We start from the raw sequence: 25,777 nt of genomic DNA, 5'->3' as shown, positions 1-25,777 counted from the left end.
GAGTCTGTCCACGGTTTCAGACAGATTATTTCCTAGTCCTAAGGTAAAGGTAAAGGGACCCTTGACCATTAGGCCGACTCTGGGGTTGCGGCGCTCATCTCGCTTTATTGGCCGAGGGAGCCGGTGTACAGCTTCCGGGTCATGTGGCCAGCATGAATAAGCCGCTTCTGGCGAACCAGAGCAGCGCACAGAAACGCCGTTTACCTTCCCGCCAGAGCGGTACCTATTTATCTACTTGCATTTTGACGTGCTTTCGAACTGCTAGGTTGGCAGGAGCAGGGACCGTGCAACGGGAGCTCACCCCGTTGTGGGGATTCGAACTGCCGACCTTCTGATCGGCAAGTCCTAGGCTCTGTGGTTTAACCCACAGCGCCACCCACGTCCCTACCTAGTCCTACCTAGAGATTAAAAAAGGTAAAGGACCCCTGACAGTTAAGTCTAATCGCAGACAACTTTGGGGTTGCGGCGCTCATCTCGCTTTACTGGCCGAGGGAGCCGGCGTTTGTCCGCGGACAGTTTTTCTAGGTCATGTGGCCAGCAGGACTGAGCTGCTTCTGGCGCAACGGAACACCGAAAGCAGAGCAGCGCATGGAAACGCTGTTTACTTTCCCGCCGGAGTGGTACCTATTGATCTACTTGCACTTTTTGGCGTGCTTTCGAACTGCTGGGTTGGCAGGAGCAACAGGAGCTCACCCTGTCACAGGGATTCGAACGGGGGCCAGACCTGGAACCCTTTGGATGCAAAACAGGTTGCTCTGCTGCTAAGGCATGGTCCTTTTCCCTAAGTGAATTCAGATGGGTGACCTGTCTTCCTGGGACGCCGCTGTGCACCACAGAAGTTCAGTCAATCATTTAAGCTCACTGCAGGTAACAGCTAGGTAGCAGAGATAGATTTTACTTGGCATACACACACAGACACAAAAACTATTTACACTTGCTACAATAAGTCTCCACTCTCTGAGCCCAGAGAGGGTTCCGGCTTACAAAGACAGAGTCCACACAGCAAGGGCCAATTCCAGTTGCTCACAAAGTCCTGCAACTGCAAGACTTCTCTCGAGTCCAGAAGTCTTGCAAGATGAGCTCTTCACAAAGCCTTTCACATTTGCACAGGATCTCTCCCACAGTCTCCATGTCTCCAGCAGATCCTCCTGTACTCCCCAGCAAGGACTGCTGTGACTTGAGCCCTTATCCACCCAGTGCTACTGGGCTGGTTTGCTGAGCATCTCAGATAAGGCTGTCACACGGTGCCTGCAGCTGCACTGTGAGGTGGTGGGGAACCATATTTCTGCAAACTCACGGAAAATTAACCCCTTTCCCGCTTTCCTTACCACCATCCTCCCAGAATAGCCAGTTATGTCTGAGGGCCATTGCTGAGAACACCTTTGGGATGCACTGGTGATGTGTCAAAAATATAACTTCTACACTCCCCCTGATCTTCCCCTTTCTGCACAGTTCTTTGCAAGAGGGCACTGCTCCAAGGCCCTTTGCGTTCTGAGGACAGACAGGTGTCCGTGAAGAGGTTAGTGCTTAACCTAGAGAGGCACCCCAGCCCTCACCGGGTGCAGTGCTCACCTCTCGCATTATTATTTTATTTATTTATTTATTTACAATAATATTTATTAATTTTCAATAAATAAAACAATATATATATATATACAGCAACACAATAAAGAAGTAAAAAAGAAGAAAAAAGAATAACAAACTTAACATACCTAAACGGGGGGGGGGGGGATAAAACTCAATTCATTAATTAAAATCCATTTTCATAAACATTTTAGTTGACTTCCTCTAATCTCCTCCATCTGAATTTCCTCTTAATTTGAATGTAGCAGTTTCCAATATCATTATTTCGTAATGATAACAATATTACAGCAGTATTCCAATTTCTTTACCTTTCTTATAATACATTTTCGTATTTATATATTTAAGTCTAATTTAGTCCTAGGCCTGATTGGTTCTTTCAAGTGGTGACATATCTTTAATATTAGAATAGTCTTTAAATTTCTTCCAGTCTTCTTGGTAGTCCTCTTCTTTCTGGTCGCAGATTCTCCCGGTGAGATCAGCCAGCTCCATAAATTCCATCATCTTCATCTGCCATTCTTCTTGCATTATTATTCTTTTAAGCCCCTCAGCAGCCGTGATCTGAATGAGTTCCCTCCACGCAGCTCTCCCCCCCCCCCCCTGAAACTTAGGGTGCTGTTGTGGTTTGTGCGACAGTTTTTAACTTCCTTACCTTAGTATCGGTTGGGTTTCCTTACGTCATTCATTGTGCTTTTCCGCGCTGGGGGGAGATGGGGAAGAAAACCTCGCAGCCCGCGGGAGAGATGCAAGCGAAACAAAATAAATGCCTCGCATTCAGAGGACTAGATGGCCTTTGGGTGCCTTGCAGCTCTACAATTCTGTGATTCTTTTCCTTTTCATCCCATAACCTCTGGGCCTGTTTCACTGTCAGTTGTCCTGGGCTCATATGAACCCCCTGTTCCTTGAATGTACTTCAATATCTTGTTTGCCCACGTTTCTGTTCAGCTGCTAGTTTTTGGTGGGACAGTTTGGAAGTGGAGCATTTGGGGGAATTGCAAAACCCCACTTGCCCACCTTTGCAGGAACTGCCTGTTGATTCCCAGCAGCCATTGACAGCAGCCTTCTCCTCCCTGAGGAGCGCTTTATTTTATTTTATTTTATTTTAAAGGAAACTTTAATACATTTATACATACATATTACAGATATACAAACAAACATCCATTTCATACAATCCTTAAATATATTACTACATACCCACATTCAATCCCGCACATACTTCCTTTTCCAGTGTGGTGTAGTGGATAAGAGCGGTGGACTCATAATCTGGTGAACCGGGTTCGCTTCCCCGCTCCTCCACATGCAGCTGCTGGGTGACTTTGGGCCAGTCACACTTCTCTGAAGTCTCTCAGCCCCACTCACCTCACAGAGTGTTTGTTGTGGGGGAGGAAGGAAAGGAGAATGTGAACTGCTTTGAGACTCCTGAAGGGGAATGATAAAGCGGGATATCAAATCCAAATTCTTCTCCTCTTCTTCTTCTTCCCACCACTGTTCCTCACCCCACCCTGTGCTAGACTTCCACTCTACCCAATTGCAATTTCTTTCCATTTCTATTACTTTCTTTCACACACTATTAAACCAACTTTCTACTCCCTTTCCGTTACACATTGTTATCCATATTATTTGATATTTCAGTATTTATAGCGGAACTTGTTTATTCTAATAGGAGTTCCGGTTTTTCAAGATGATTTTGCAAATATTCTTTAAACACCTTCCAATCCCCTGAGGAGCTCTCAAGTTCGGATCTTTCCCAGCCCTTTCTCCCAGAGGTGGTTGTGCTTGAGATGTTGACGATCAGACACGGGACCTTCTGCTTTGCAGATCATGACCTCCACTCCTCAGCTGTGACCCTCTCTGTATTTTCCACACCCCAGCCAGGGGCAGCACCCTCCACAAATTCCTTTCCTGCGCTGCCTGTGGAGCTCATTGGGCTTCTTAGCTATTCAGCGCCACCACCGACGTGCAGCCCAAATGTGCATTTCAAAAGCGTATCAATAACCTTCCGATGCGCCCAGTCGTTTTGCAGCAAGCTGGGGAATGACTCATCTCTGCATTAATTCAGGAGTCGGGATTTTAACCTCGCGAGGCACCCTGTCAGCATAAACAATGGCTCTGCCCCGTCTTAAATCATTGCTGGCAATGATCTCTGTGGCCAAGGATTCAGGGGCCAGACTCGTCTGCAATTCGAAGCACAAATAACTCTGAGCTCACGAGAAAAAAGATAGAGGCTTGCGCTGGTTCTGCAGGTGAAGTCGTCACCTTCCTAGGTTTTCTGTAGCTCATTTGTTCATTTGCAGCGTTTATACCCTGCCCAAAGAGGCCAAAGGCTAACTAAAATCAGTTCGAAGACAGTCCTTCCTCGTGATCTGGAAAGACACGACACACAAGGAAAGAGGGAAGAGGAGGGAAGAGGGGGAAGCAAGCACAAGTTCTTCAAGTTGCTGTTTTTACAATGCAGTTGTATGTAGTTCCTTCTATGTGCACTCCGGGTTGAGTGGAAGAGCAGCAACTCCTCCCTGATGTCAGTGTTGGTTCTGGCTGACTTGCCCCTGATAAAGAACAGTAACCCCCCAGAAACACCTCCCCCCCCCCAGCTTAGATCTAGGAGCAGAGCTGGTGACCAGGAGCACACAATTTCCCCCTTGCAGGAGGGGTAGTTACCCTCCTCCTTCACTGATGCCACTGGCAGATCCGATGATCTTGCCCTCCCTGGTGCCAACATCCAGATGCGGTCATCTATGCAAACCAGATGACCAGACTCGGTATTTATGGCCTAGGACCCTCGTACCTAGGGGACCACCTCTCCTGGTATGTCCCACGGAGGACCTTACGGTCTTCAAACAAAAACATCTTGGAGGTCCCGGGCCACAGGGAGGATAAGCTGGCCTCAACCAGAGCCAGGGCTTTTTCAGTTGTGGCCCCGATCTGGTGGAACGCTCTGCCACAAGAGACTAGGGCCCTGCGGGACCTGACATCTTTCCGCAGGGCCTGCAAGACAGAGCTGTTCCACCAGGCCTTTGGCCAAGGCACAGCCTGACCCCCTCCTTCTGTAATCCTCAGAGAACTCTAGCCCAACGGTTGCCATTAATTTGATTTTGACTTGATTTTAGAATGCTGTGTTACTTTTCTTGTTCTTAGCCGCTCTGAGCCCGGCTTCGGCTGGGGAGGGCGGGATATAAATAATATTTTAGTAATCGTAACATTTGCGCCAGCGCTAGAAACTTGAGGTCTACATGTTTGCTTTCTGGGGATCTAAGCATCTCTAACCATTACAAATCATGTTTTCAATGTGGCACGGAGCCTCACAGACACACTCAGTCCCACAGATCCTTCCACCTGCCGGAAAGATTTGGAGGTTGGGGGTCCCCAGAAACCAGGACAACCAACATATAGTTCAGTGTGTGAATGTCCTCCACCACCCGATGCGCCAAATGCAGAGCTATGCATGCTTTCCTTTGATACCTGCATCCCAGGGGGTTTGACTAGATGGCATCTGGGGTCCTTTTGGGTTTTCTTCCCCTCCACCCCCAAAGAAGAAGCGACTTTTCCTTTTAAGAATAGTTCTTGGTTTTTATATTTACAAAATACAATTCCTTGCATGCTCTAAAAGGTTGCCATGGGTTTAGGTAAAGGTAAAGGGACCCCTGACCATTAGGTCCAGTCGTGACCGACTCTGGGGTTGCGTGCTCATCTCGCTCTATAGGCCGAGGGAGCCAGCATTTGTCTGCAGACAGCTTCCGGGTCATGTGCCTAGCATGACTAAGCTGCTTCTGGCAAACCAGAGCAGCGCACGGAAACCCCGTTTACCTTCCCGCCGGAGTGGTACCTATTTATCTACTTGCACTTTGACATGCTTTTGAACAGCTAGGTTGGCAGGAGCAGGGACTGAGCAACGGGAGCTCACCCTGTCATTGCGGGGATTTGAACCGCTGACCTTCTGATCGGCAAGTCCTAGGCTCTGTGGTTTAACCCACAGCGCCACCCGTGTCCGGATCAATTTGAATATAATTGCTTAAAAGCAGGTGGCAAATCAACTAAAACCTTTCTCAGCCGGCTGGTGACCACACTTGTGCAAATGTTTGTTTTGGGTGGAACAGGAAGAGGAATTGCAGGTTGCAAAAGGCCTCTATTTTGTCTTCCTTCGAGCTGAATGGGAGCTGCTTGTTCTTCTCTCGCGCTAAGCGGCTGCTGATGTGCTTATTGGCTTCCTCCCATTGAAAGAAACCTCCTCCTTGTATTTGCCATCAACTTATTTGAAGCTGCAAGTTTTCCTCTTTCCCCCCCGCTCCCAGGGTTTTGCTCAGAGTTTCCTGAGAAGAATGTCTTACCGAAGTTCCGTTCCTGGTTGTGGAGTCACCTTTGAAATCGTCTCAAATATCCCAGAGGTGAATATTTAAATTTTTTTGCAGAGCAAACCCCTTCCCTCAACTGCTGTCGTATAGTTGTACAGCGGACGCTCGGGTTGCAAACGTGATCCGTGCGGGATGCGCGCTCCCAACCGGCGTCTGCGCACGTGTGGGTTGCAATTTGGCGCTTCTGCGCATGTGCAAATCACTTGAACTATGAAGAATTGGATAAGATGACAGGAAGGAGTCAAAACCTGCGGGATCAGAGATTCTCAGAGGACTGGAGTAAATAGAGGAATTATTTGAAAAGCAAATGTAAGCAACAGATTACACTAGCAGGATTGCAAGACGTTTTGTAAGGACTATGCGAAATTTTGCAGAGAAAACTATGATAAGAATTATTAGTGAAGTTAGTATTAAATGTAATACTGAAAATAATGAAATGCAGATTAAGTGATAAAGACTGGAAAATCTTTCAGATGCAGTCCAAAACATTGTATAAGATAAGAAAGTACAGTGGTTCCTCGCAAGACGAATGCCTCTCAAGACGAAAAACTCGCAAGACGAAAGAGTTTTTCGTTTTCTGAGTTGCTTCGCAAGACGGATTTCCCTATGGGCTTGCTTCGCAAGACGAAACGTCTTGCGCCTTTTTTTTTAAACCGCCAATGCATTCCTATGGGAAACCGTCAATATACAGTGGTGCTTCGCAAGACGAAAAAACTCGTAGAACGAAAAAACTCGCAGAACGAGTTAATTTCATCTTGCGAGGCACCACTGTACATGATTTTTGGAAATAATTTGTAAAAATATTAATAAAAAGAAAATTATTATTATTATTATTATTTATTATTGGAGTATGGCTAACTCCGGGCGGCTTGTTTTCCTTCCAGGATGCCCAGGGGGCCGAGGAGAGGGAGGCCCTGGCGAGAATGGCTGCCAACGTTGAGAACGCAGCTTCAGCCGATTCAGAAGCCCGGATAGAGAAGTACCTTCGGAGTGTCCTGGCCGTTGAGAACATCCTTACTTTGGACAGGTTGCGTCAGGTGAGCAGATGCCGAGTCGAAACGCCACGTGGCCGTTGGTTTGCTGTGGAGTTGGGGCCTCTGGTGCAAAATCGCAGAACCCGGGGAATGCTTCCCCTTGCGTTCCTCGGGTTGCGTACGTGATCCGTGCGGGATGCACGTTCGCAACCCGCAGCGTTCACAACCCGAAGTGGCGCAACTATGCACGCGCGGGTTGTGATTCGGCGCTTCTGCGCATGCGCAAAGTGTGATTTACAGCTTCTGCACATGTGCGACCCCCGAAACCCGGAAGTAACCCTTTCCAGTACTTCCAGGTTTCAGCCCGAAAAAACGCAACCTGAAGCGTCTGTAACCCGAGGTATGACTGTAAACGGATAACTTTTTATGAAATAAATGGATAAATATTTTTTGGGAGACTATTACGTTTGTAGTCCTCATGTCTGCAAAGAACAGGCGCTGGTGTGTCATCGTCCCACCCCCACCCCGTCTTCGTTCAGCTCAGGTATTTACCATTCCTCTTGTTTCTGAAAGACCTACATTGGTCCAAAAAAAGACCTACATTGGCTCCCAGTACGTTTCTGGGCACAATTCAAAGTGTTGGTGCTGACCTTTAAAGCCCTAAATGGCTTTGGCCCAGTATATCTGAAGGAGCGTCTCCACCCACATCATTCAGCCCGGACACTGAGGTCCAGCTTTGAGGGCCTTCTGGCAGTTCCCTCCCTGCAAGAAGTGAGGTCACAGCGAACCAGGCAGAGGGCCTTCTTGGTGGTGGCACCCGCCCTGTGGAAATAGTTTCCCATTTGGTTGTGTATTTTTTTGATGTGGTTTATTTATTGTTTATGACTTTTATATTATGTAAATCTTTTCATGCTGTAAGCCACCTTGAGCATTGTTTCTTTAAATGTGGAAAGGCGGCATACAAATAATAATAAAAAATATGATAAAATGTCAAGGAAATAAGCAACTATCTGACTTTTAGGAGACATCTGAAGGCAGCCCTGTTTAGGGAAGCTTTTAATATTTGATGGATTATTGTATTTTAATATTTTGCTGGAAGCCGCCCAGAGCGGGCAGGGTATAAATTATTATTATTATTATTATTATTATTATTATTATTATTATTATTATTATTATTATCTCTGTCGCAGGAGGTTGCGGTGAAGGAACAGCTAACGGGCAAAGGAAAGCTATACCGAAAGAGCCTCAGCTCGCCCAACGTCAACCGGGTGAGTCTCCACAATTGTGATTCTCCTGCCTGGAGAAGAGGAGGTTAAGGGGTGATATGATAGCCATGTTCAGATATATAAAAGGATGTCACATAGAGGAGGGAGAAAGGTTGTTTTCTGCTGCTCCAGAGAAGCGGACACGGAGCAATGGATCCAAACCACAAGAAAGAAGATTCCACCTAAACATTAGGAAGAACTTCCTGACAGTAAGAGCTGTTTGACAGTGGAATTTGCTGCCAAGGAGTGTGGTGGTGGAGTCTCCTTCTTTGGAGGTCTTTAAGCAGAGGCTTGACAACCATATGTCAGGAGTGCTCTGATGGTGTTTCCTGCTTGGCAGGGGGTTGGACTCGATGGCTCTTGTGGTCTCTTCCAACTCTATGATTCTATGATTCTATAAAATGTGTTGGGTGGCAGTGTGGCAGAGAAATGTTCCCCCTCTTCTTGCAGCTGGGGAACAGTATGTGCTTGGGAACGGGGACCACCCCACCCGTCTCAGTACCTTTGTAAGCACACCTGTCCTTCAGGTGAGGGCTGGCATCCACCTCTGCTGCCAAGCCAAGAAGGCCGGGCTCCAAAATCCATGTGGGAGCTCAGCTCAGCTCAGCTCTTCTCACATACCTTTTCCTGAAGTTTTAAAATCAAGTTTTCCAAAATTTCACACATACATCTCAAAACATAATCCAAACATTCCCACCTGTTTCTGTTCCCACACTGTTTTCTGTCTCTAAAACCTTAACAGAGCTACTATAATCTTTAACCCCTTCTGCTGCTCGTAGTTCAAATCCTGCTCACGAGTTCATCATATAATAATATTTCTTTAAATACCGTATTTTTTGCTCTATAAGACTCACTTTTTCCCTCCTAAAAAGTAAGGGGAAATGTGTGTGCGTCTTATGGAGCGAATGCAGGCTGCGCAGCTATCCCAGAAGCCAGAACAGCAAGAGGGATTGCTGCTTTCACTGCGCAGCGATCCCTCTTGCTGTTCTGGCTTCTGAGATTCAGAATATTTTTTTTCTTGTTTTCCTCCAAAAACCAGGTGCGTCTTGTGGTCTGGTGCATCTTATAGAGTGAAAAATACGGTAATCCCCAAAGGGTTTCCGTTCTTCCACAAAACATTCATCATTCGGTTCTCTGTTTTCAGCTGTTAACTTTTTCCACACAAACGCACAAAAAAAGTTAGCAAAGGGTTTTTTCTTTTTCTTTTTTAAAGTCCCTTTCTTCCTTTTCACTCTTCCAGCTCTCCGGAAGCCGCCAGGATCTAAACCCGCCGTACAGCCTCGCAACTTACAAAGTAAGATTTCAGAATTGCTTAGCAGGGTTCTTTTGTTTTGTTTTGTTTTTAAAAACGTGTATGAGAGAGCGCACCCTAGCAGGACGAAAAATGCCCTGTTAGGAGCATAGGCAGCTGTGTTACGCTGATCCCAGCCATTGGTCTACTTAGCTCAGTATTGTCTTCACTGGCAGACAGCAGCTTTGCAGGACTTCAGAGAAGGATGTCGCCCAGCCTAGGAGAGGCTCTATTTATTAGATCTTAACCTTCCTTCCTCGGTCCAGTATATCTGAAGGAGTGTCTCCTCCACCATCGTTCTGCCCGGACACTGAGGTCCAGCTCCGAGGGCCTTCTGGCGGTTCCCTCACTGCGAGAAGTCAAGTTACAGGGAACCAGGCAGAGGGCCTTCTTGGTAGTGGCGCCCGCCCTGTGGAACACCCTCCCATCAGATGTCAAAGTGATAAACAACTACCTGACATTCAGAAGACATCTGAAGGCAGCCCTGTTCAGGGAAGTTTTTAATATGTGACATTTTAGTGTATTTTTAATCTTTGTTGGAAGCTGCCCAGAGTGGCTGGGGAAACCCAGCCAGATGGGCGGGGTACAAATAATAAATTATTTATTATTATTATTATTATTATTATTATTATTATTATTATTATTATTATTATGTTTGTGAGTTCAGTGCCACGCCTTGTGTGGTGTAGAGAGCCAGTGTGGTGTAGTGGTTAAGAGCGGTAGACTCGTAATCTGGTGAATTGGGTTTGCGTCTCCGCTCCTCCACATGCAGCTGCTGACCATCATCATCTTCATCATCATTTATTTATACCCCGCCCATCTGGCTGGGTTTCCCCAGCCACTCTGGGCAGCTTCCAACAAAATATTAAAATACAATAGTCCGTCAAACATTAAAAGCTTCCCTGTACCGGGCTGCCTTCAGATGTCTCCTAAAAGTCAGATAGTTCTTTATTTCCTTGACATCTGATGGGAGGGCGTTTCACAGGGCGGGTGCCACCACCAAGAAGGCTCTCTGCCTGGTTCCTTGTAACTTCACTTCCCGCAGGAAGGGAACAGCCAGAAGGCCCTCGGAGCTGGACCTCAATGTCCAGGCAGAACGATGGTGGTGGAGACGCTCCTTCAGGTATACTGGACCGAGGCCGTTTAGGGCTTTAAAGGTCAGCACCAACACTTTGAATTGTGCCCAGAAACGTACTCGGATCCAATGTAGGTCTTTCACATTGGCTCTACACATCAGATCAATACTTTTCTGCACCAAGAAATGCAAACTGACACCAGGGAGATTCTGCATGCAAAGCAAGATGATCTGCTGCTTCTTCGCCTTCCCCTTGTAACGGAACGAGATGCTAGGATGTAGCTCCCGTTCAGCCTTGGCTGAAGATTCAGCGGAGGAATCTTCTTCCCAACCATTTTTCGGGCTGTGAAATGCCCTTGTGCGCTTTTAGCACTTGTGTCCGTTAGTGCAAACTGAGGCAGAACCGTAGATGGTGCCATCCCAGGCATCTCCAAGAAAGGCTGGGAAGGAATTCTGCCCGAAACCCCGGGGAGATGTTGGCAGTCATTGCAGACAGCGCTGAGCTAGGTAGACCGGTGGCTCTGACTCAGTGAAAGACAACTTGCTCCATCCATAGCTAAGCACGTTCTCAGTCCTGTTGTTTTCGGTGAGAGCGAGTTGGGCGCTTCCTCGATTCTCCTGCATGGAAGTCAACAGGACTTGAGTGCTTCACTTCTGCCGGGCTGCGCCTTGGGGTTTGTCTCTGTAAGAGCCGTAACTTCCGCTGGAAAAGCATTGAAGGAAATCCGTGGCTCCTTTTGGGGGGGGGGCAGCTTCTGCATTTCCCAATATATCTGTCGGATTCCAGAGCATCTGCAAAACGACCCGTGAAGGCATGTTCCCTTTGACCAAGCTAAGGGGGCTTTTAATTTGCGCTGGGGTGGGGAGGGCGGGGTGTGCAGAATCATTCGTAATCTGGATTTTCATTGTTCTCTCTTTCTTTCTCTTATGTTTTTGTTTCTTAACCCTTCAACGGTATCCACCCCCATTGCATGTGTCAGTATCCAAAGGTCCACACAGAGGTAACTAATTCATTAGGTTCACCTAATGAACGGATAAATCTCTTATCCCATTCTGGAGTGCTTTCCCGTGAACCTCCTTGCTCACTAACCCTAAAAACCTGCTTTGGAAATGCTGTTGTCGTTCTTCGTTTTCGCCCTGTGCTTCGTTAACCTGGGAGAAGGCGTAACTCTTTGAAAGGTGGTCGTCAGCATGTCGGTGTGGAAAGCGCATTGCTCCCTGAGCCATGAGCCTCCTGACTTTATCCGACTAGTCAAATAAGTCTTGCTTCTGATATCCTATCTCTTGTGCAGTGCCATCAATTTGCAGAGAACTTTAGACCACAAAATAAGCCTCAGATACATTGGGTATAGAATAGAATAGAATTTATTATTTATACCCCGCCCATCTGGCTGGGTTTCCCCAGCCACTCTGGGCGGCTTCCAACAAAGTATTAAAATACAGTAGTCTGTTAAACATTAAAAGCTTCCCCAAAGAGGGCTGCCTTCAGATGTCATCTAAAAATCTGTTAGTTGTTCTTCTCTTTGACATCTGGTGGGAGGGCGTTCCACAGGGCGGGTGCCACTACCGAGAAGGCCCTCTGCCTGGTTCCCTGTAACTTGGCTTCTCGCAGGGAGGGAACCGCCAGAAGGCCCTTGGAGCTGGACTTCAGTGTCCTGGCTGAGCGATGGGGGTGGTGACGCTCCTTCAGGTATACTGGACCGAGGCCATTTAGGGCTTTAAAGGTCAGCACCAACACTTTGAATTGTGCTCGGAAACGTACTAGGAGCCAATGTAGGTCTTTCAAGACTGGTGTTTTGTGGTCTCGGTGGCCGCTCCCAGTCACCAATCTAGCTGCCGCATTCTGGATTTGTTGTAGTTTCCGGGTCACCTTCAAAGGTGGCCCCACGTAGAGCGCATTGTAGTAGTCCAAGCAAGAGATAACTAGAGCATGCGCCACTCTGGCGAGACAGTCTGTGGGCAGGGAGGGTCTCAGCCTGCATACCAGTTGGAGCTGGTAAACAGCTGCCCTGGACACAGAATTGACCTGCGCCTCCGTGGACAGCTGTGAGTCCAAAATGACTCCCAGGCTGCGCACTTGGTCCTTCAGGGGCACAGTTACCGCATTCAGGACCAGGGAGTCCTCCACACCCTACTTCTGTCTTGTCAGGATTCAAGCTCAATTTGTTAGCCGCCATCCATCCTCCAACCGCCTCCAACTGCCTGAAAGACCCTACACTGCTGACAAAAAGCACGTGGGGATAAACATGGGTAGCAATAGATGCACACGAGCCAATGGAATTATAAGCATAAACATAGCACATAGATCAAGTGTGTTGGACTGCACAGGGAGATCAGAATCCTGTCCCAACAGCGAACAGCCGGACCCTTCTGGGAAGTGAACAGGAAGGACATGAAGGCAAAACCCAAAACCCTGTTTGTGCCCAGACACCTAGTAATTTGGTGCTATACTCCCACAGAACATGGAGGTTTTGTTTCGCTATCAAGCCAGCTGCCGTCCACCAGTGAACTTGTCTAACGTTACTTTGTGCATTTGCTTCGTCCTGAATCCAATGTCCGTTCCCAATCTTTTATCCACCCTGAATTTAGTAAGTAAAGCTAGGCTGGAACTGTTAAAAGAGGGAGCACTGAGCCAGTCTTCATGACCAAACTGGTGGGGTTCCACTATGGGGCGGGTGAATTTGTATAGCATTCAGTAGCTAACGGTTCCTTCGGCATGTCTTGCAATTTGGCCCATCGGCAAGTGACTGCTGTCCAGTCAGGTTGTAGATTTTTGGCTGCACCCCCAAAGCAGGCGCATGACAGGGCCACCCACCCATGCCAAACGCTGCAGAGGCCCCTGCTGTCCACAGTCACAAAAATCTCCTTTTTTGGTGTCCCAGACCCCACCACCACCACGCCAAAATCCCAGACTCAGCATAAGCTATATGGAACATCCTTGCTCTTCTGCAAATTTAGAATGAAATGTGGGAGTGGTTTTTGATGGTACCTGGACATGACTTCGGTTGCGCACAGGTGTCTGCAGTGTGAGCTGACGCCTGCCTGGTTTAGTGACGATCAGAACGTGTGATCTGTGGCCTAACAGTGCTTGACTCACACATGCAAGTTGGTTTTTTGCATTCCTAAGCTGGCAGTGGGGACGTGGGTAGCGCTGTGGGTTAAACCACAGAGCCTAGGACTTGCCGATCAGAAGGTTGGCGGTTCGAATCCCCGCGACGGGGTGAGCTCCCGTTGCTCGGTCCCTGCTCCTGCCAACCTAGCAGTTCAAAAGCACAAAGTGCTATTAGATAAATAGGTATCGCTCCGGCGGGAAGGTAAACAGCGTTTCCGTGCGCTGCTCTGGTTCGCCAGAAGCGGCTTAGTCATGCTGGCCACATGACCCGGAAGCTGTACGCCGGCTCCCTCGGCCAATAAAGCGAGATGAGTGCTGCAACCCCAGAGTCGGCCACGACTGGACCTAATGGTCAGGGGTCCCTTTACCTTACTAAGCTGGCAGTAAAAACAGGAGGCTCATCAAGCCCCTGATAATTCACTGCCTGTGTTTGGTGCTTACAGGATGGATTTGATTTAAATCACTAGTCAGTAAGACTTGATGTAAATCATTTTTTTTTAAAAAAAAAGACTCATTCTTGCTGGTATAATCTTAATATTTACAACCAGATGAAGGTTTCATTTCTGGAATAATAAATTTTCAGAGTAGTTTTTACAGTTATATCAAAAATTACTGATTTGGTTATACTATTAGAAATGCATAGACAGATAATTATGAAATTGTTGTTTATATTTGGACAACATTTCTGCTGTACTTTATTGGAAGGGGAAAAAATAATCATTTCCTTAATAACAATTTAAACAATTTATTTATCTAAAACAATAGCATTATATCATATGCATCCATGTTTCTTAACTGATGTAGTTAAATGTTTTTGTTTTTAAAAATCTTAGACTGAATTTTAGCACACATGAAAAACTTTAAACAAATCCTTATTTCCTGATGAATAGCCTTTGGACTATAATGTAACTTAAATAGAAAACTATCTTTAGAAAGATTTTTCCTCCAAAAGCATTTTATTTTAAAAATCCGATTTAAATAAAAAAAATTGATTTAAATAAAAAAAATATCATTAATTTTTATCCAAACGTTGGCTCTTTGCGGGTGCAGGGGCTTTTGGTCATTGTTCGGGGTCTTGTTCACTCACACTGGTTTTCAGCCCTGCAATGCCTGCAACGCTGGTTCTGGAGGAGACTCTTGAGAGTCCCATGGACTGCAAGAAGATCAAACCTCCCCATTCTGAAGGAAATCAGCCCTGAGTGCTCACTGGAAGGACAGATCCTGAAGCTGAGGCTCCAAGACTTTGGCCTCCTCATGAGAAGAGAAGACTCCCTGGAAAAGACCCTGATGCTGGGAAAGATGGAGGCCACAAGGAGAAGGGGACGACAGAGGACGAGATGGTGGGACAGTGTTCTCGAAGCGACCAGCATGAGTTTGACCAAACTGGGGGAGGCAGTGGAAGACAGGAGGGCCTGGTCCATGGGGTCACGAAGAATCGGACATGACTAAACAACTAAACAACAACAGGAATTCCTTCATATATTTTTTCCCCAATATAGTCCGGCCCCCCACAAGGTCTGAGGGATAGTGGGCCAGCCCCCTGCTGAAAACGTTGCTGACCCCTGACCTTAATTATGTCCCTGGGCAAACCAGGATTTCCCCACTCTGGGCTTGGGCTCATTTCCTTTCACCTTATACATTCTGCCTTGCAGGATCAGACCCAAGATCCATCTAGCCTCGCTGCAGCAACTCTTTGCTTTTAAGATGACGGTGGTGGGCCGAGATTTCCCCGCAGTTTCTTCCCAGGATAGTTTGCAAAACAGGTGCATGGATTGGAGCAGGAAGGCGAAAGATCTTGCAGAAGGCGCTGAGTCTTTTGTGCGGCGACCTTTCAAGGGCAAGGGGAGAGCAAGATGTTCTTAAAAGTGGCTGCTGAGAATTAGCTTAATGAAGTCTGACCTCTGTGCCCAGTCATTTGGCAGAGGTTTCGCCAGACAAATAATGAATAAGTCCGTTCTTGTCTTTCTCTGTTATTACGATCCTTTTCGGGAGTGATGAGCGTGATCCTTCTCTCTCTCTCTCTCTCTCTGCCTGAAGCCACATCAGGGGAGCGATAGGTCTGTGGGTGTGATTCAGCCTGAGCTTGTAAGAAGGTCTTCAACGCTGATGTCTCACTTTGAACGTTACGGATCTGTACCACCAAGGGATGGGATTTCTCGTCTGAAACATCTGGCTCTTTCTGTGCATTCCGTCCCCACCATCCCGGGCATTCTAATCGCAGATGATAAAATTACAGCTTTGCAAAAAATCACAAATTGCGGGGTAATTGTAGATGATAGAAGAAGAAGAAGAGTTTGGATTTGATACCCTGCCTTTCACTCCCCTTCAGGAGTCTCAAAGTGGCTAACATTCTCCTTTCCCTTCCTTCCCCACAACAAACACTCTGTGAGGTGAGTGGGGCTGAGAGACTTCAGAGAAGTGTGACTGGCCCAGGGTCACCCAGCAGCTGCATGTGGAGGAGCAGGGAATCGAACCCGGTTCACCAGATTACGAGACTACCGCTCTTAACCACTACACCACACTGGCTCTCTAGGAGCAACCTCCAACGGCGTCGTGGGCAAAATGTTCTCAATTGCCGTAATCTTCTGATTACAGCGGGTCACACATTGGACCAAAGGCTGGAGGCTCCTTAAACCTGTCTTAATTTCCTAATTAGGCTGCGGAAGGCTAGGCCAGGTTCTTCCAAAAGAGCGGTAACCTTTGCAACTGTGTTGTGGTTCTGCGTTATCTGAATAGAAGCATCACCATTGCAGCTAGCTGCCGCTCGTGCGACAAAGTGATCAGAATATTTGCTACGGACTGATATTCTTCGGACTGTTTTTTGACCACAGCTCCCATCAGCCCCAGCCCAAGGGGCCGGGGGGACTGTGGCTGTGCTGACTGAGTCTAATAATAATAATAATAATAATAATGCTGCCCTGACCATCTGGCTGGGTTTCCCCAGCCACTCTGTGGCTTGCAGCACATCTAAAAACATAATACAGTCATACCTTGGTTGCTGAACGCCTTGGAACTTGTACGTTTCGGCTCCTGAACGATCAAAAATCGGAAGTGAGTGTTCCGGTTTTCTAACAATTTTCGGGAGCTGAACATCCAGTGAGGCTTCTGCAACTTCTGATTGGCTGCAGCACGCTCCTGCAGCCAATCGGAAGCCACACCTTGGTTTTCGAACGGACTTCCGGAACGCATTCTGTTCGAGAACCAAGGTACAACTGTAAAGAGGAATTGTATTCTGAAACTTCTGAAAGGTCGCAGTGGGCAGTTTAGAAATCTCAGCAGAGCATTGTTCGTACATTATTAAATTACACTGCCACCCTTCACCTGAGGAGCACAAGACTCTTTGCTATATAAAAACACAAAAATACATAACAATGCCACCCCCACCCCCGTTTCAAAGGCCGTAGGTTGTTTAATTATGTGGGAATGTTCAGGGATGCAGGAGAGGATATCTTGTCTGATAATAGCCTTTCCAACTTGTCTTAACAAGTTCACAATTTAGCAGAGTAACATTCCCCTTTATAAACTTGCAGTGGATGCATTTGCTCAGGCCCGCTAAAGCCTCTATAATAACTGTTCTGGTATTTTCCCCTTATTCCCTCATAAAAGATAAGACACGACACAGTCTTCTTGTTGTTGTTGTTGTTTAGTCGTTCAGTCGTGTCCGACTCTTTGTGACCCCACGGACCAGAGCACGCCAGGCACTTCTGTCTTCCACTGCCACCCGCAGTTTGGTCAGATTCATGTTTGTAGCTTCGAGAACACTGTCTAACCATCTCGTCCTCTGTCGTCCCCTTCTCCTTGTGCCCTCCATCTTTCCCAACATCAGGGTCTTTTCCAGTGAGTCTTCTCTTCTCATGAGGTGGCCAAAGTATTGGAGCCTCAGCTTCAGGATCTGTCCTTCCAGTGAGCACTCAGGGCTGATTTCCTTAAGAATGGATGCGTTTGATCTTCTTGCAGTCCATGGGACTCTCAAGAGTCTCCTCCAGCACCATAATTCAAAAGCGTCAATTCTTCGGCGATCAGCCTTCTTTATGGTCCAGCTCTCACTTCCATACATCACTACTGGGAAAACCATAGCTTTTACTATACGGACCTTTGTTGGCAAGGTGATGTCTCTACTTTTAAAAATGCTATCTAGGTTTGCCATTGCTTTCCTCCCGAGAAGCAGGCGTCTCTTAATTTCGTGGCTGCTGTCACCATCTGCAGTGATCATGGAGCCCAAGAAAGTAAAATCTCTCACTGCCTCCATTTCCTCCCCTTCTATAAAAGTATAAAAAAGAGTTTACTCACATTCTGTTCACAGTCAGATCCCAGAAGGCAGACTTAGCTTAGAAAAGTAACATACACCTGGAAACTATCTCATAAGGAGACAGCCCCTCTATCCTCTCTTGGCTGGAAGCAAGTGAGCATCTTTGTCTAAGCAGATGTTGCTTCTTCGATGCATGTAGTCAAAGAGAGAGAGATGGCTGCCATGCCCTGTGCTTTTGTCGTTACCTGCACAGGTGAGGCCACGCCCACCTCTAGTCACATGCAGAGGAAGTCTGTCCCGGCCCAGAAGGAAACAGGAGGTTTACCTGCTGGCTGGACAAACATTCCTCCCCATTTGTAAACATGTTCACTCTAGGAATGTTGTACTTGACTGCTCTTGTGTTTCACATCCCACAAATTAGCCAAAGTCCTGGAAGTAAGAGGCCTGCTTTTGCCTGGTGCCTAAAGACACGCAACAGAGGTACCAGGCGAGTCTCCCTGGGGAGAACACTTCCCAAATGGGGAGCCACTGCAGAAAAGGCCCTGTTCTCATGTTGCCACCCACCGGACCTCTTACGGAGGAGGCACACAGACTTTGGTTGATGATCTCAGGGTATATATGGGAAGAAACGGTCCTTGAGGTATTGTGGTCCTGTGCTGTTTTAAGGCTTTATAGTAAAAAACAGTGCTTTGAATTGAATTGTTCTTTGGGATTCCTGTTCTTGCTGCTCTGCTTCTTTTGCTTACGACATTTTCTACGGGAAACTTTGGCCAAGAATTTCCTGAGCGTTGGGACTTCCGGTTTCATCTCTCTTGGTTTCTCTCCCCCGTCCCCTTTCTGAATTGTTTTTAGAGTCGTTGGGAAAGCCAGCAAGACGTATCACAAAACTCAGTGCATTCCAACAGGTCCAGGTCTAGCCTATCGGACTCTCCGCAGCAGAATGGTTCTGCAGACCCAGGTAAGAAAATAACCTGCGAAAGAAGCCCTTGTAACCACAAGCCAGGGTAGAACAGAGAACACACACACCCCAGTTGTATCTAGGCTACTTCTTAAGAAGTACTTAGGCTTGCTAAGATGAATCAGATAGGTGCTGGAGCTGCAAAGAGGCAGAGGGAACATTCTTTCATATGTGGTGGACTTGTAAAAGGGTAAAAGATTATTGGGAAATGATCCATAATGAATTGAAAAAAATGTTCAAAAGTACTTTCCCCAAAAACCGAGAGTCCTTTCTGTTGAGGATAATTCAGACTGAAATTCCCAGGTGTCAAAAAAGGTTTAATAATAATAATAATAATAATAATAATAATAATAATAATAATAAAATTATTTTTACCCCGCCCATCTGGCTGGGCTTCCCCAGCCACTCTGGGCGGCTTCCAACAAAATACAGTAATGCATCAAACATTAAAAGCTTCCCTAAAGAGGGCTGCCTTCAGATGTCTTCTAAAAGTCTGGCAGTTGTTTTTCTCTTTGACATCTGGTGGGAGGGCATTCCACAGGGTGGGCACCACTACCAAGAAGGCCCTCTACCTGGTTCCCTGTAACTTGGCTTCTCATAGCGAGGGAACCACCAGAAGGTCCTCGGAGCTGGACCTCAGTGTCCAGGCAGAACAATGGGGGTGGAGACGCTCCTTCAGGTATACTGGGCCAAGGCCGTTTAGGGCTTTAAAGGTCAGCACTAACACTTTGAATTGTGCTCGGAAATGTACTGGGAGCCACTACTGTATGCCGCTACTGTGGTCCATGTTTTGTTAGCCCAAAAATGGAAAATGAGTGGGGTCCCAACTAAAGAAGAATGGGAACTTAAGTTGATGGAACACGCACAACTTGCAGACTTAACAAATAGAATAAGAGAACAAGAAGAACATATGTTTAGAGAAGATTGGAAAACGTTTTTTGAATATATGGGGAATAATTGTGTACAGCTGAAAACGCTGGCAGAATTAAGATAAATTCAACAGTATAAATAAGTTTTGATGGGTATAATAACGGAATACTGAATAGTATAGGTTTTTTGTAAAATATACGGGGATTTATGATATGTAAAATGAACCATGGAAAGAGAAGAAGAGAAGTCATTGATATCGTAAGGATGTAAAAATGAGTATTTTTAATTGTAAAGCAGAAAATTTAATAGAAATTATATACAGAAACAATGCTGTCTCAGACACTGGGCTGGTAGCCACGGAAAGCCCTCTCCTACTCTGTAAATTTCTCTGTCCCTCTTTTAAAGCCATCCAATTGGGTGGCAGTCCCTGTGGCAGGCAGTTCCACTGTCTAACTGTGCACTGCATGACAAAACCTCTTCTTTTATCTCAGGACTCCCGGCTTTAACCGAACCAGCCCAAAGGCTTGGAAGTGGTCCGGGGTGGGTTTTTCATAGCGTTGTGGGCGTTCAGTTGGCCAAGGGTATGGCAGAGTTTTGAATTGATTGTTGTCGTCGTTGTCCCTAGGACTCGGTAGCCTGGCTGCATCCTACTTGAATCCTGTGAAGTCCTTCGTGCCTCAGATGCCAAAGCTGCTTAAATCCCTGTTTCCTGTACGGGATGAGAAGAAGGGCCGGCAGCTGTCTCCCTTGGCGCAGCAGGTATAAAAAGCGCGTGATATATGGGGGAAGGAGGAAAAAGGGAATTATGCAGAATTTCTGGTCGATTCACATAACAGGCTTTGGGGGAGTGTGCCTATCAGGACTCCCATTTTCTGTATCCTCCAGCTATTATGGGTAATCACCCAATGGAGATAACGTACAGTGGTGCCCCTCAAGACGAATGCCTCGCAAGACGGAAAACCCGCTAGACGAAAGGGTTTTCCGTTTTTCAATGCGCTTCGCAGGACGAATTTCTCTATGGGCTTGCTTCGCAAGACGAAAATGTCTTGCGATTCCTGCGATTTTTTCCCGCTCCCCACCCCCTTTTTCTAAGGCACTAAGCTGCTAATAGCCTTTTAGCAGCTAATCCACTAATCCCTTAAGCCTTTGTTGTTGTTTAGTCGTTCAGTCGTGTCCGACTCTTCGTGACCCCCTGGACCAGAACACGCCAGGCACTCCTGTCTTCCACTGCCACCCGCAGTTTGGTCAGATTCATGTTTGTAGCTTCGAGAACACTGTCTAACCATCTCGTCCTCTGTCGTCCCCTTCTCCTTGTGCCCTCCATCTTTCCCAACATCAGGGTCTTTTCCAGTGAGTCTTCTCTTCTCATGAGGTGGCCAAAGTACTGGAGCCTCAGCTTCACGATGTGTCCTTCCAGTGAGCACTCAGGGCTGATTTCCTTAAGAATGGATGCATTTGATCTTCTTGCAGTCCATGGGACTCTCAAGAGTTTCCTCCAGCACCATAATTCAAAAGCGTCAATTCTTCGGCGATCAGCCTTCTTTATGGTCCAGCTCTCACTTCCATACATCACTACTGGGAAAACCATAGCTTTTACTATACGGACCTTAAGCCTTTAATAGCCGCTAATAGCCGCTAAACCGCTAATAGCGCTAATCCGCTAATAGGGTTGCTTCGCAAGACGAAAAACCCGCTAGATGAAGAGACTCGCGGAACGGATTATTTTCGTCTTGCGAGGCACCACTGTATTTGGTTTTGTTGCGTTTTTATATTTCGCTCGAAGCCGCCCAGAATGGCTGGGGCAACCCATTCAGATGGGCAGCATAAGAATAACAAAACAACAACGAATATTATTGTTATTACGACTTGGAAAAGTGCATATTTTCCCTCTCCATAAAAAGATCAGCTGGTGAATGTGCAAAGCTGTCGGTTGTTATGCATATTAACGACACACGTTGCATAACCTCGTAACATACATGACAAGTTCGACATAGTGCCATTGCAAGGCAGGTTACTGACGAGCTCAGAGGAGCTCACGAATCAGGTTGCTGGGCTATTGAAAGGAAAACTAAAATATTGCCACTCTTCCGTAATAAATGCATATTGATTGAAAGTCATAACGGTATTGAGTGTTTAGTGACTCAAGCTGAAAGATTGTGTTTGGGTCAGTGTCTGGCAATCACTGTTTCTGGGCTATTTTATGTCCCCCTTTTTACTTGACGTGCTGTTTTTGTGGGAATGTTAAATATAGTACGAAAGTATATATTGAGTAAGTATTATCCTTCCCTAACTCAAGCTTGTAAGTGATGCAGCAGGGCATGTTCCGCTCAATATAACTGGAAACTAGTTTGCAGATCCGTTTGAATCTTTTAGTTAATATTATTCCTGGTGTCCCCTTTGATCCCTCTTAAAAGAAGAAAGCCACAAGAGTCTGTCTGAGTAAAGTAACAAAAGGTTTACTCACATTTCAGTTCACGATTTGATCCCGAAAAGGCAGGCTTTCCTAAATAGTTACACAAAGAAACTCTTGAATTAATCTCATATGGAGTCTGAACTCGTGTGCTGCTGGCTGAGATCCAGCAGACATAAAAATTACATTTGGAGTGCAAAATGGCTGCAGGAGAGCAGCATGGCAGCAAAAGACAGAGCAAGACAACGGCAGTGTCAGGACGAACTGGACTGGGAAAATGGCTCTTTTATGGAGTCAGCCAGAGCCACCCCATCTCCCAAGTCACATGCAGGGAGAATAGAATAGAATTTATTATTTATACCCTGCCCATCTGGCTGGGTTTCCCCAGCCACTCTGGACAGCATCCAACAAAGTATTAAAATACAGTAGTCTGTTAAACATTAAAAACTTCCCTAAACAAGGCTGTCTTCAGATGTCTTCTAAAAATCTGGTAGTTGTTCTTCTCTTTGACATCTGGTGGGAGGGCGTTCCACAGGGCGGGTGCCACTACCAAGAAGGCCCTCTGCCTGGTTTCCTGTAGCTTGGCTTCTCGCAGGGAGGGAACCGTCTGAAGGCCCTCGGCGCTGGACCTCAGTATCCGGGCAGAACGATGGGGGTGGAGATGCTGCTTGAGATATACTGGACCGAGGCCATTTAGGGCTTTGAGAGTCAGCACCAACACTTTAATTGTGCTCGGAAACGTACTGGGAGCCAATGTAGGTCTCAGCGGCCGCTCCCAGTCACCGGTCTAGCTTCCGCATTCTGAAGCTCCAGACCAGTGGAACAGGAAGTTACACCAACTGGATTTCCCCTCTAGGGTAGCAGGGAATGTTGCATTTGAATAAGAGAAGAAGAGTTTGGATTTGATATCCCGCCTTTCACTCCCTTTTTAAGGAGTCTCAAAGCGGCTCACAATCTCCTTTCCCTTCCTCCCCCACAACAAACACTCTGTGAGGTGAGTGGGGCTGAGAGACTTCAGAGAAGTGTGACTAGCCCAAGGTCACCCAGCAGCTGCATGTGGAGGAGCAGGGAACTGAACCCAGTTCACCAGATTACGAGTCCACCGCTCTTAACCACTACACCACACTGGCATCCATTTGACTGCACCAATGGATTACATCCCACCATTTTCGGTTTGCAAAATGCTCCAGCAAGTTCCCAAGGAGTTGGCTGGCTCTCTTGACATTTCCCTGGTGCCGACGTCGGTTCCCCTTTCATCTCGGCTTGCCTCTAGGCTGAAGCCTCACAAGCAGATGGGGCTGCGAGGGGACGGGCCTCGAAAGCCCCCGGATCTCATTCCGTGCGTGTCTTGCCTCGGGCGGCAGATCGCCGCCAAAGAGCGGCATTTCAATATCATCTTTTATTCTATTAAATCTGTAAAGGTTAGCTTTAAAAAGCATCTCTTCGAGATGCATATTAAGTATGCGCAATAACCCATTTCACGAGGCTGGAGAGGCACACTCGACGCATTTCCCGGCCCAGGTCCGTGGCATTAATTACGTGGCTTCTTTCTGGGAGTCAAGAGGTAGCTTGGAGTTAACCTTCAGGAAACAATAACCAGCGATCGGTGGGCATCTAGCACTAGACTAGAATTTATTGAGTTAGTCTGCAGAGCATCTCAAAAGAGCACAGAATTAAATTCAGAACTTCAAAGTATGCACAACATAGTTTCGTATTAGTAATAAAATGAAACGGAAATAAAATAGGGGAGATAGACACATCTTAATGTGTAGATACTCTCAGAACTTGGAAGCTCCACAACTGCTGGGGGAAATAGATTTCAAATTTATTTGTTTTTCTGTGGCTGCCCTCCAGGTCACGTAACAGGTTATTTATAAGCAACTGAAAGCTCAGTTTTTATTACACATTCCAGAACTCCTTGTTTTTTAGCAAGGGATCTAAGTAGCTTTCTCCAAAATCAGAATAAAACCGAAGTTCAAGAATATAGTGGGGGAGGGGACCCCCAAAACGGCTGCTCCAAAAAAATACCTTCAGCTCACTCTAAGTGCTGCTTTGCATCCCAAAAGGTAGGGTACAAATTTAACAAGCATAAACAGGTATGCAGACAGTGAGCAACAGAACTATAAAAAGGGAAGTATTTGAATCGAAGAGACAAAAGGCTCTCCATTTACATGGAGGAAACTCTGTAGCCCAGCTTATAATTCAGAGTGGATTTTGTAATCAGCTAAATTCTAGTTTGCATATCATAGACTTAAAGAATTGAAGAGCTGGAAGGGACCCCAAGGGTTGTGCAGTCCACGCCCCCTGCCTCCAGCAATGCAGGAATTTATTTATTTGTTTGTTTGTCCAAAATATATATTTTTAAAAATAATCATGATATTTATTAAGTTTTCCATTTTAACAATCCAATATAAACCACTGGCATGCTTTCGAACTGCTAGGTTGGCAGGAGCAGGGACCGAGCAACGGGAGCTCACCCCGTCGCGGGGATTCGAACCGCCGACCTTCTGATCAGCAAACCCAAAAGGCTCAGTGGTTGAGACCGCAGCGCCACCTGCGTCCCTATAAGGGATCTAGATAGCTATCCCCAATTTCAGAATAAAGCAGAAGTTCAATAATATAGTGGGGGGAATCCTCCCAAATTACTGCTCCCAAAAATATATTTTCAGCTCACTCTTAGCGCTGCTTTGCATAAACACGCCAGCGTCTCTCTGCAGCTGCGGTTGACTTCTCCCATGATGCTTCTGCCAGCCATCTCCGCCTGGCCTCCGTCGGCACCTATGCTCCAATGTCTACCCATTGAACAAAACCTTTTGGGGGACTACAGGAGCTAGAATCATAGAATTGCCTTGCTGGGGGCAGTTTGGATGGGGGGGGGGTTTTCCTTCCAGCTCTGCAGTTCCATGATTCACCATGCATAATTCTGCACGCCTCTGTAAGTCTGTGTTAGACTTGGAACGAACTTTGCTCTGAAGTGGCTGGGCGCCCTTTTGCGTTACGTTCTCTAGAGTTGAACTGCCACGGTTTTGTCAGTCTGTGGGCGATAAGTGAGTTTGTGTGTCCATGTCCACATCTGGACAGGTGTGTCTCCCTCTCATGCCCAACAGCTGTAGACTCACCCATCTCCACGTACCCATGGACACCCATCTCGGCTGCGGCTCTGCCTGTCTTTTGGATCCACGGGGTTTACCAGAAGGAGAGACTGGGGGAATGAAATTTACGGATTAAAAATAGAAGCCACATTTTCCATTTGGCAAGTCGCAAACAACACTAAGTGCACATCATAAATTTTACCATTGTTGCTGGAACTGATGTTACCGTAAATCACATTAGTTGAAAACGCCTCCTGCAAAATGGGATTCGGGCAGATGCGGCAGCCAATAACTTTAATCAGCGCAGCCGGTTTTCTGTTTGAATAGGCTGTGTTCTGTCCCCTTTCCTGGTTCCTGTGAGAGTGGTAGCAGTGGTGGCTGGTGGAGATGATGGAGTATTTATTTATTAATTCTTTGAAAGCATTTATATGCCTCCTTTCTGAGTGGCACTCTTTCACAAGTCAATTTATTTGAGTATACAACAGCAATAATAATAATAATAATAATAAAGTCTTCCCCCACCCCATGCCAGGAAGCTCAAAACATATCGT

At 46.6% G+C, this 25,777-nt stretch overlaps 1 protein-coding gene across 1 annotated transcript in view; it reads left to right on the top strand.

Annotated features, from left to right (window-relative positions):
• The window catches only part of KIF13B (kinesin family member 13B), a 184,690-nt gene that overhangs the window by 138,856 nt on the left and 20,057 nt on the right, over positions 1 to 25,777 (top strand). Inside the window, 6 exon segments of the mRNA XM_083432843.1 lie at positions 5,871 to 5,963; positions 6,815 to 6,967; positions 8,095 to 8,172; positions 9,410 to 9,463; positions 18,749 to 18,854; positions 20,350 to 20,483. Of these exon segments, the coding sequence (XP_083288969.1) occupies positions 5,871 to 5,963; positions 6,815 to 6,967; positions 8,095 to 8,172; positions 9,410 to 9,463; positions 18,749 to 18,854; positions 20,350 to 20,483 (618 nt within the window).

This window comes from Podarcis tiliguerta (genome assembly GCF_965153285.1).
Source record: "Podarcis tiliguerta genome assembly, chromosome: 3".
NCBI lineage: Eukaryota > Metazoa > Chordata > Lepidosauria > Squamata > Lacertidae > Podarcis > Podarcis tiliguerta.
Note: the sequence above shows the minus strand (reverse complement) of the source record. Positions and strands in the feature narration are given on the sequence as shown.